The 12,679-nt window shown below is 42.6% G+C and overlaps 1 protein-coding gene across 1 annotated transcript in view; it reads left to right on the forward strand.

The window, feature by feature from the left end:
• nphp4 (nephronophthisis 4) overlaps nt 1-12,679 on the forward strand; it is a gene marked incomplete at both ends in the record, with an annotated part of 904,050 nt that overhangs the window by 833,017 nt on the left and 58,354 nt on the right. Inside the window, one exon of the mRNA XM_084333446.1 lies at nt 2,343-2,514. Within this exon, the coding sequence (XP_084189572.1) occupies nt 2,343-2,514 (172 nt within the window). The remainder of the gene's footprint in view (nt 1-2,342; nt 2,515-12,679) is intronic.

Genomic DNA, 12,679 nt, shown 5'->3' on the forward strand with positions numbered 1-12,679 from the left:
GAATATATATATTTATTGATTGATATATATTGCATAATATTTGTATATCGTTTGATATCCCTTGTATATTCCTTGTACATATACACGGAATATCCCTTTAGCCTAGTACAGACCATAATATTTCATTCTCCTATTGGACAGCGGTCCACAGGCGCCATGGCCATACCTTCAATGTCGGGTTCAAAGTCACCGCCGGGGACATGCCTGGACATGAACGGTATTGCGCAAGGATATGAGACAGGAATAAAGCTGGTACTAGTTTATTCATCTAAGCGTATAAATACGGCGCAGGTGAATACAGAAGCACTTAGAGAGTTACCCAATAAGTTGAAGCCTCACCCACGATACGACGTGCGGTGCAGTATGGCCTGTTTGGCCCCAAATAGAGCATTGAGACCGCGTGCGAATTAATAACTGAAGTGTCAGAGTTTAACGCTGTACCGTCGAGTTTGACCTATTCTATTAAGTCAGTAATAGTCTATTTGTGTATAGTGTATCGTGCGGCTAAAGTTCTACAGTGACCAGCATCACCAACGTTTCCTCGTATCAGCTAGAGTGCTTATCCAGGCTGGGCTGCTTACCATGGCGCTTTCACCCGAGGGGCCCTAGACGAGGACCGTGTGGATTATGTACACTGGATAACCTACCGACGACTGCATAGCCCTTTTCGGCTGGATTATATTTGCTTTTGGTCCTGTAATTAATGGAGCGGAGAATCGCCGACACCCACAAGTGTGTGGGATTTAACCTGTGAGGAGCCACGTCGAGTCTGCCTCTCAGAAGTCTGAGGCCGGCTAGCTTTCTTCCATGTGGAGCTACATGCTACGGAGAACAGCTGTATTCGTCTGTGGATCAAGATCTTATTGCACCGTCTCCTGTACTTGGAGTCTCCTTATCATCGTTGACCCAGACTCTACTACCGACAAATCCTCTACCCTTGCTGGCTTACAACCGGGGGGACCCTTCCAGTATCTCCCGCTATATTACTAGTGTACCATAGATATAATTCCCTAAGATTCAGGTTGTATGATTATCTCCTGCGTAATATGAGAATGGACATTCGTTATTGATTTGCCTACGCACATTCCTTTGCCTTATAAGCGCATCCAAAGTGAAGTAAAGTAAAGTATATTATGTACCTTTTGCTGCTAATAAATACTTAAATACAGCTTTGTGTGGAACCGAGTCATTGTGGGGAAGTGTTCATCATTAGATACCTGTGTACTGTATGGCCAGTAGGAATGTACATAAGACGGTAGTGGTTTAATGATACCATACTTATCAATACAGTCAGGGAATTGTACCCCTCAGTTACACCTACCATATATGTGTATCCGTGTCACCATATGTATCACCATATCACCATATGTATCTATCACCATATATGTCACCATATGTATCTATCAACATACTGTATGTGTCACCATATGGGTTGTGGACTGTAACTAATTAATTAATTAACATCATGATTGGACTTGTTTATTTTTCTTTTCTTCCATTCACCACTTTTAGCTCTATTTTAGCCTTATTTTAGCTCTTCTTTTTAGCCCTATGTATTTGTCCATCTTTGTTTTTAACACGTACTAAATAAGTGTATGTTATGTACCGTATTAACTGTTTTTAAATTGCTGTTATGCTGTGATGGACATCTGAATCTCCCCTCGGGGATAAATAAAGGTTTTCAATCAATCAATCAATCAATCAATCAATCAATGTATCTATCAACATACTGTCCAAGTGGTTGTTTAGCAAAGTGAAAGGGGTGTCCAGTTTAATTTCAATCACTTCAATGTGTAAACATAAATTACATGTTTGCGATAATATTTGAGAAGAACATTGAGCTCATAATTTGACACCCAACCCCGATACTGTACTTACTATTTTATATTCCATATAGATCCGGTTATCCATGTGTAATCTCATTGACTTAATCAAGTATGTGGGATATTGGACCGGCTGACGGGGCGGAGGCCGCCATCCTCTATTCATCCCGAAACTCTGCCCACCCCCGGGCTAAGCCATGTGAGAGCCCCCATTGTATCTCCTGACGAGGTCTGAATGGGCCCCCGCTCACACCTCCCCTCCCACTCCCCGCTTATTTCTCTGTCAACATCAAGTATGACCAATGAGACTCCCACCCTGCCTTGTCCCGCTGATGAACAGAATGACGGACGGTGCCACTGTAGAGGCGTCTCCACGAAGATAAATCAGCACCTCATCGCCATCATCATCATCATGTCTAACCCCATTGTCTTTCCCACTGCGACTCCGGGAGGTGTGGTGGTGTGTGGGGGGGGGTCTCTGTCTAATTGTCTGTGATGATGATGTTTTCTCTCCTGTAGGGATGAGTGGCTGGCAGCACCCGCCCAGATCTGGCAGATTTACGTGCACTTCCTAGAGCGGGTGGATGTCGGCTGTGTGTCGGGCCAGCGCAGCTGCCAGTCGCTGGTGCTGAAGGGGAGGCAGGCGGTGAGGAAGGTCAGGTGCTTCTCCTCGCACCCACAGGAGATCCAGGTGTGTCACGTCAGGGTCATGTACCATTGGCAGCCATTGTGATTTTGTTTATTTGTTTGTCAAGGAGAACGGTAGGAAGACGGAGAGGGAGACATAGTAGGAAATACACAGGTGAGACGGTTCTTTATTGATACAGTAGGAAGGCTGAGAGGGAGACAGAGTAGGGAATACACAGGTGAGAAGCTTCTTTATTGAGACAGTAGGAAGGCTGAGAGGGAGACAGAATAGGGAATACACAGGAGATAAGGTTCTTTATTGATACAGTAGGAAGGCTGAGAGAGACAGAGTAGGAAATACACAGGAGAGAAGGTTATTTAACGATAAGAAAGGTCTTATTACTTCAACAATATGGTCCCGCAACTAGTGTTGTCACGATACCAATATTTTGATATTTTTTACTTTGATACCAATACCAGCCTAAGTATCACGATACCGATTCTAAAACGATACCACGGCAAAAACCTAAAATAACAGGAAAAGTTATGGAATATATTATTAGATGACAGAACATGGAAAATTCTTTATACAATTCTTTAATTAATTAAAATTATAATTTATATTTTGACACTGTTACAGCTGCTGAGCTATATACTATAGCTAATGTCCATTTGTTATGTGTAATCTCTCGACACTGCATTGGACCTGTTGCTCACAGAGTTTTCACTGCACATAGAAACAGCGCGCCTCGCGAGAGGAGTTGTCACAGGGTTGTCGAATGCAGGGCTGAATAGATGGATGTCATAGCTTCTAAAATTTAAGGTCCGCGCTGGTCTGTGTCTATTAAGAAATGGCTGTTGACACGCCCACTACACAAAGCATCTCTCTCTCTCAAATACACAAACACTGCTCTGGTCACCAATCCACTCAACTCAGAAAATACGCATCAGGCTATTATTCTAAAAGTATCAATACTAATGTAGAAGGGTGGATTATCCCTGCTTGTGGGAGTAGTAGTACACAGACACTGGGTAGTAGGATACTATAGTATTGGACCTATAAGTACCCCGTCTTTGGCCCGGAACGTCGTACTGGAGGGCTTGCAGCTGGAGTGGATGGGGCCCAGGAATTACTAACCTGGGGACTGGTACTCTGGTCTCCCTCGCCTTCCAAGGCGGTCAGCAGTAGCTCCCCACACACCCTCACTCCCTCAGTACCTCCGACAGCCCTCCCACACCCAGTGACTGTCAGTTCAATAGTATTATTGGGCTTCCCTTTAAGCAGTACCCTTCCTTGACCACCTGTATAGACCCTTCAAATGCTATTCTGTAAATGGGGTGTAAGGGTTAAATAATTATGCCGTCACAATATTTACCCAGAGAATAAAATAGCAAATGGAACTCAAAGAAAGAGACACACACAATGATCCCAATAAAATCTACGTTTTTAGTGAAGCCTGGGCAGATTATACATTACAACGTTAATGCTTACTCATATGGCACCGGGTGCTCTTGTTATCAATGTAGGGGAAGCTCTTCCCACCATAGGCACCGAGTGCTCAATACATTAAACCACCCCACTTGTACTGGGGGAACCCAGGCATAGAACATAGACACATTGGGAATCTCAGAATCAAACAGTCAAATAAACCAATAACAAAAATAACCAATAAATGTGGGCCCACGTTATCAAAGAAAACCTAACCTAAGCCGGCTTAAATTGTTTGGGGTACCCCTTAGACACTGGTGATTAGCGTTCACTTCAATGGACGTTGCTGTTGATACACACGTGGTACTGTTAGTACTTAGCCAAGATGGCGGACCCACTCTTGTCACCACTAGTCCGGATGACAAGATGGCGTCGGCAATCCGCGAGCACAGCCAGCAGGTTGGGCAAACAGCAGGCAGTGGTTAGCGGGCAGAGCTTGCTGTATGGCGTCCTCTGCTGGTGGGAAGAGGCGTCCTCTGTACCGTCTGGGAAACGTCCACCGCTGCTGTTGCTGGCTTGCTTCCGTCGCGCAAGCTAATACTTGGGCTACCTTAAACACAGCTAAGCTTTGGGTCTCGGCGCACCCTCCTGCTATTCGGTTATACTGTTAACACAACGTGGCTGGCTACACCACCGGTCTCTTCAGCGCCTCGCGCCCGGTAGTCTACTCAAGTCAGACGGAGCCGTTAGCGGCATGCTACTATACCGCACACAGTAACTACTATAACCCGATAACGTTAGACGTTAGTCTCGTTAGCTTAGACGTTAGTCCTTGGGTTCGGTTTCTCTTACTCACACACTATCACGGATACTTCTAGGATAACCCGTCACTAGCAAGTATGTCTCATCACCCGTCGCTCGCTCCGGCAGGGCTCCCCTTCACTGACTTCTTCAACGGGGCTATTCCAAAGCACCTCCCGTTGTGGCTGCGACCGTTCACGGCCAAGTCCAATGCCGAAGAGAACTTCCTGTTCCCCTCACCTCCAGGTGATTCACCTCTTCCTCGTTGCTTGCTTCTCTCCACTGCTCCACCTGCCACCACTGCACTCCGCCCCCTGCTGGCAACCTCCAACGGTCCCACACAAAGACCGCTCCAGAAAGGGAAACAAAGGCTCAATGTTATTGCTAGTAATCCATACTGCATCTGGAGAGGAGTAGCACCTCACCTCGTCGTTAGACTGGGAGAGCTCTCCAACGGAACACTGTCAGTCTATCCAAAGGAACACTGTAAATCACACGTTATACACACACAGGGAAAGTAACAGTTAGTTAGCACTACTGAATACTTTGTAGAATATTCAGGCTGCTACACTAATAAAATGGAGTATTGAACCGTTTTTAACAGCTGGGTATTGCACCTTTCTAGTATCAATGTATCATGCAACCCTACCCGCAACACGCCAACAGAGAGAGTTGTGTATAACAGACTAAGCAAATATATCAACAAGCTCAATATACTTACTAGTTCTCAATACGGTTTCAGAAAAAAAGAGTACAACATATATGGCAATATTAGACCTCATAGAAAAAATAAATGATGCCAATGATCAGGGTGAATATCTATTAACAAAACTGTCCAATTATGTTGGTTAAGTTTATTCTTTAAAATATGTTTTCCTGCCCTTCTCACTCTCTATAAAACTTAGTTTGAGCCCCACATTAATTACTGTAATGTGATATGGTGCAACACTTACCCCAGCCATCTCAAGAAACTTGAATGTTTGCAAAAGAAAATATTACGAGTTGTGTCATGGTCCGGGTTTAATACGCCCACACGTCCTCTATTCCATTGCTTTGGTCTCCTGAGGCTTGCTGATTTTAATGTCCACCAAAATGCTTCAATGATGTATCTAGTTGTGTATAACATGCATCACAGACTGTCTGAGCTTGTCCCAGTCTGCCATCCCCTGCAGATTCATAACACTAGGAATAAGCATCTTATCCTTGGTAAGAGAAGAAAGCTTAAATGTACCAGCCTAAGTATAACGTGCAGGGGCCTGCAGATCTGGAACGAGCTCGACGAGAGTCTGAAACAGTCAAAATCCATCTCTACCTTCAAAAAGTCACTGAAAGAGAAATCGCTCTAATAGCTTTCTACTGAATGCACAGAGAGGAAGTTGGCATCTACCTTCTTGCCTGACTCTGGAGAAGACAGTAAGCGTGTTTCTCCGAATACTGGTTTGTTCCTTTAAAGGCCCACTTGCAGGTTAAACCCTACTCTTGAATTATGGATAGTTTACATCATTGGTATCTAATTTCATTATTTATTTTTTTCCATTTGACGCCGGAAATTCCCCTCAGAAAGGGTTAAAAATGTCCATGCACGAATAACATGTATGGAGCCAATCAAAAAGCGTATCAGATGCTATCAGTGCCGTGACGTCACTGCAGGCAACTTTCCCCTACTTCTGATCCACTACAATGGAGTTTGACGAGTGCAGAAAGCTATTTCCTTGATCCAAATGGACACCTTACAAGACGCAAATGGGTTTAATCGTCAGAGAGACTTTGATGGACCAGCTACAGCTGCATTTTTGGTTGAAACAAGGTAGTTATAAGGTTTTTAATGTCTAAAAAAAGAACTACATTCATTCATTCAATCTTTATTTATACTTGATAATACACTGAGTAATTAAACTCATTTACAGTGCCGTCGAGATGTTACATACACAAGTGTCACAGTGTGTTCATAAATATAAAGACATCAGACAATCAGAATAATTGAGAGCACATTTTAAAATACATTAAAAAAAAGAATAGAAAATCTTTTAAAAAGAATAAAATAGCTCAAAATTAAAACAGAGGTAATAATTTAAAAACAATTACATATTGTGGTGACCTGATTGGTCATTAAGGTTCTAAACCGACCCATAGACACTAGAGTGTCTAGTTTCAGTGTTTCCTGCAGGGTATTCCATGATGTAGGGGCAAAAAAGCCAAAAGCAGATCTACCAAGTTCAGTACAAACTCTAGGCACTCTAAGTGTAAGCCAAAAACTGGATCGTGTACGACAGGGTCCAGTGTTCCATTCCAATAAAGAACTAATATAATTTGGACAATCTCTAATTATGGCTTTATAGATAAAAAGATTGCAATGCAACTTACGTCTCTCTGCCAGAGAGGCCCACCCGACCTTATTATATAGGATACAATGGTGAGTACCATAACTATCACCGGTGATAAATCTAATGGCTGAATGATAAACAGAGTCTAAGGGCTTAAGAGTGGAAGCCGCTGCATGTCTATAAATCACATCTCCGTAATCCAAAACAGATAGGAACACTGCTTCAACAACTCTCTTTCAACTAATCATAGGGAAGTTGGCTCTATTTCTATACAAAAAGCCAATCTTTTTCCGTAATTTACTGGCGAGAACGCCCACATGATATTTAAATGTAAGTCCTTCATATATCCAAATACCAAGGTATTTGTATTCTGAAACTCTCTCGATATCAGAACTGTTCAGAGTCGATATATGCAAGTCACTATAAACAATATTTTTGGCTTTGGAAAACAACATGAATTTAGTTTTACTGGCATTAAGCACCAATTTTAGACTAATAAGTGCATCTTGCAGGGCGTCAAAGGAGAGTTGTAAATATTTAGTGGCCAGTTGCACAGAATCAGCAGTACAATAGAGAACAGTGTCATCCGCGTAAAGGTGGCTTTGACAGCTGCTCAGAGATGAGACAATATTATTAATATAAATGGTAAATAAGACCGGGCCGAGGATTGATCCCTGTGGAACACCTTTTGTGATGGGTAGAAGCTCTGATTGGGCATTTCCCATTTTCACACACTGAAATCTTTCTGTTAAATAGTTTTGAAACCAACTGCAAGCACCTGTATCAAAGCCAACACTCTGCAATCTTTGTAAGAGGAGAAGGTGGTCAACAGTATCAAACGCCTTAGACAAATCTACAAACAGGGCAGCACAATGCTTTCCTTTGTCAAGGGCTGATACAATGTCATTTATAACTACAGTAGCCGCCGAGATTGTACTGTGTTTTTCTCTAAAACCAGATTGGTGTGGGTTTACATGTACCACTAGGCAGTTGTTCAGTACAGCAGCGCTATTGGTCTGGTTAGGCTGTCACCTTATGCCTTATCCCCGTCCGGGTCATAGTACCAAGCTGGCTATATGGCTCTGGCTAACGTTAACGTTACCCCGCTAACGTTAGCATTATGTCTACTGTCGTGAACCATTTTAAATCGGGGCATGTAAAAGAGTTTGGGGAACGAGTAAAATGTGCACGTCCTCTTCTCAGACCTGTGGGGCAAAGCACTGCATGCATCATGCCGGCTAGCAAGCTACACGTCACGGCATGTTGATAGCATGATAGTAGCCCCTCGGATAGCACTCGGTGCATCACAGTCACGAAAGGGGCTACCACGATAGCTAACTAACGTTAACGTTACAAGCTCAAACACCTTATAACTACTACTGCTGTCGTGTCCATAAGTTCCCTGGCAGAATACTTTGTTTGTGAGGACAAAGGTATAAAAAGAGGAGAGAACCATTTTAAATCGGGGCATGTTAGGAGTTTCAGGAATGCTGGCTAGCAAGCTAGCTAACTTAGCTACTAACGTTATATACACAATATGTACAACGACACAATGATTTACATTATTACAAATATGGTAACGTGGTTGTGGCTTTTACAAATAGCGGTTAGCTTTAGAGATAAATGATCACGGAGCAATAGTGAGGTAAAACAGATACTAGCTCCTCGGCTAGCCTAGTAGTAACAAGAAGGCTCTTTGCTTCCTGCCACTACCTGCCTGTGATTCTCAGCGCCCCCTGTACCTTGTGTGACGACATCATTAAGATGACACACGCACGTTATGAACCATGGATTAAAATATCCACATGCGTGGTGGTTGTGGTTGAGCGGACAAAATGATTGATAAAAACGCTAAAACGGGGTCAATTCCGATAATTTTTTTTCCCTCTTCATGAAAGTCACCGTTGGCCTAGGCACATTGTTTATTGAACAAAAATACTACATGCAAGTGGGCTTTTAACTCAATCCCCGCCAACAACGTTTATATACGTGTTTGGCCGACAATACGTTATTTGATCGTTTTTCCTTTTTCTTGATATTTTTATTCGTTATTCATCCGGGGACCTCGGTGTTACCATAGGAAATGAGTCTGAGATCGCCAAAGTGCAATACCGGCTGCATCCAGCTAGACGGCGGTATCGAGCACCCTTTGAAACCTTGTATCTTGGCCTGTGCAGTAGTCAAATGTCACCGGGCTCACTTTTCCTTGTTGGGCGAATGGAGCGGTTCTCCCGGTTCCATTGAAGCGCGTCAAATATCCCCGATCTATATGTTGTGGTGGGTTATGCCGTGGACCAAATGGACATCGGATGTACCAGATGGCGATCAAACAATTGGAATATTATTTTTGGAATACTCCCGATCACAGGTAAGGACTATCTGACGTACATTTTTGCTTGATCGTGCAATGCTTTTATACCGATCGGGCTGATAAGCGTTTTTAGTGTTCAATACGAATGCCGTTACTGGTTGTTGGAGCCAGATTCAGTCCTTAATATTTATTTAGTTAAAAATATGAAGCAATATTGTTTGGAAAACGATTTGAAATGAACTTGATTGATAACATCTTTTATTTGTTATGACTTGGATGTGTGTTGCTTCAACAACGTGGAGGCGTGTCTGGTCCAGCCCATTTTGAACCGGTGATTACAGCACCCTAGTGTGTGAACTCACTTTATCAATGGACTGGTGCGCTAGTAAAAAACATGACACTGGAATGTAAGGCATGCAGCCCAGACGGTTTTTGACCGTCGCAAGCGCTATGGATTTGGAACTTTAGAAATTGGAAACAGGACACCATGCAACGGGAATAAGCCAGCACACCTCCACGTCATCCGGTAGGAACCCATTCACGCTAAACAAAGCTTCAAGTAAATGACAATAAATACTCTTTTCTATAAACCAAACAATTCATCTCAGCAGTTTTTGTTACGGAAAAGCGCATGCGCGCGTCAACCAAGGCTGTGGATCTCACATTGTCAAAAACCAGGCATGCAATACTTGTGCCTTTGTTTAAGGAACATCACTGGAATTGATTGCTGGAAATAACGTTACGTTTGTTTGCTTTAAAGATTGTGTATCGAACATTCCACGTTACTACTGGGAACGAGGTTAACTATGGACGGAGTTCAATGAATGGATACGCGCCACTCATTGGATGCGCGTCTGTGAAGCACTGACGTCATTTCATAGTGTTATCCCCGTCGTCAGATAATAATCAAGAAACGAATCAAGTCGAAGTATCAGTCGACGACGATGTTTGAATTCAATTGAAAAGCATGTGCAATAAATGCACCATTTCAGTTATTTGTTGGAACCAAATCAAACATTAAAGGAAAATGGAACGTTTGGTGGAAGAAATTGACGCTGTACATTCCAATAGATTACAAGAATTGAAAGCATCTAGAAGCGCCAAATTGGGTGTTTTAACCAGAAGGAAAAATGGAATCTTTGATTTAATGAAGCATACATGCCAGGTGGAAATCGTTAAATCAAAGCATATCAAGAACTGAATGATGTAAATGATTGTGTCAAAACTTTATTGTCAGTAATGTCAGAGGATGATGTTAAACTTGATCAAAGTGAGTGGTACATCCCTAAAATAATACCAGTGGATGAATTCAAAGACTGTGTATTACAATGGATTGATCAAAATGAAAAGGTGACTGATGATGATGCTACAAGGAATATTGCAATTACAGTGGATGATATTGCCCCAAAGGACAGTGTTTCCAATGTGCGATCAAGACGCTCATCAAAATCCTCAAGATCATCCATAGCATCGCTTAAAATGCAATTGGAAAGTGAACAAGCTGAACTAGCAGTCAAGGCTGAAGGGCTTAAAAGGAAGCAACAGCTTGAGATAAAAGAAGCAGAGCTCCAAGCTGAGAAAGAAAAGCTTGAGATGGAAACTCAGATGGCTGCTAACAAAGCAAAGTTAAGCATTATCAAAGTATATGAATTATCACATGAATTAACACAAACTGTACCTAAAGAAATGCAACAATCGGATGGAATGAATGAATACCTGGAAGGATACATTCAAGAGGAAACTGAACAACAACCAGAAAAGCTGTCATGGACAGCAGGTTTGGACAGCACCAACATAGATGATGTTCCAACCAGATCAAGGTCCATTCACAAGGAACCAGTGGAAAGAGCAACACATGGAACTATGACAGAATATGAATCTGTGCGTAAAAAAATACCATCACAACTAACATATCAAAGGCATCAAGAATACGACCCTTTGACCTCAGTCTATGCCACGCATACAATTAATCCTCCTCTAGGTGGCACCAAAGTACAAGCTATGTCATATGAAAATACTTCAACTTTCAGACCATATGACCTCCCTGCTTTTACAGGTGCACGCCACTTCATGCCACATGGTACAGATGCACAAGGACATGTAGGACCATCAACACAACCACACAGTAAAGGACCTACAACAAATACCCAGGACACAAGTAAAAAGCATGAATTTTACAGTCTGGTGAACCTAATGGAAGGTCAAAATAGGATAACAGAAACTCTGATTAAGCAACAAGGACAATTCACTTTGCCATCAATCACTATCCCTGTCTTTAAAGGAGACCCTCTGGAATACCAATTCTTTATAAGAGCCTTTGAACATGGCATTGAGAGGAAAACTGAGAACCGCCAGGATATGCTGTATTTTCTGGAGCAATTCACATCAGGTCAGCCAAGGGAACTGGTGCGCAGTTGCCAATACATGCTTCCAGACACAGGTTACACTACAGCAAAGGAGCTTTTAAAGAAGCATTTCGGTAACGAACACAAGATTGCCACTTCATACTTGGACAAAGTGCTCAGCTGGCCAATAATCAAAGCTGAAGATGCAGAGGCATTGCAGGCTTATGCTGTGTTTCTCAATGGTTGTCTCAATGCCATGAGCTCTGTCGAGTACTTGGAGGAATTGAACCATCCAACTAACATGAGAGCGATTCTCAGTAAATTAGCCTACAAGACGCAAGAAAGATGGAGATTCAGAGCTTGTGAATTACAGGATCGTTATGGAACAAGGCCAACATTTCCAGAGCTGGTGGAATTTATAAACTATCAATCCAGAATCCTATCACATCCGTTGTTTGGAAGCTTAAATCCCACACAGACAAGAAGGCCCGTCATACCACCACCAGGCAAGCCCTTCCTCTCTAAAGACAGAAGGCCTAAGAGTGCATACAGTGGATTCGCTACCAATGTGGCAAAGGTGACGGGCAGCTTCTACAAGCAGGCTGTAACCGAATGTGTGGATAAAGCACCAAGAAAAACAACCAACGAATGTTTACATTGCAAGGGAAACCATGAGCTCAGTTCATGTTCACAACTGAAAAAGAAAACGCATGAAGAAAAACTGGAATTCTTGAAGAAAAAAGGAGTGTGTTTTGGATGTTTCGAAGTCGGTCACATGAGCAAAGGTTGTCAAAAGAGACTTACCTGTCAAGTGTGTTCTCTCAAACATCCCACAATCCTGCACATCAACAGAAAATATCCTAATATAGAGAAGGATGAAAACTCTAAAGATACAGCCGTGACAGTATACACAAATCAAGCTGAGGTGTGGAGTGACACTGGGGCCGGTAAATCAGAATGCAAACTCGCCATAGTTCCTGTAAAAATCAAAATTAAGAAAAGTGATAAGGTGATTCTCA

Source organism: Notolepis coatsorum (assembly GCF_963971535.1).
Source record: "Notolepis coatsorum genome assembly, chromosome: 17".
Taxonomy (NCBI): domain Eukaryota; kingdom Metazoa; phylum Chordata; class Actinopteri; order Aulopiformes; family Paralepididae; genus Notolepis; species Notolepis coatsorum.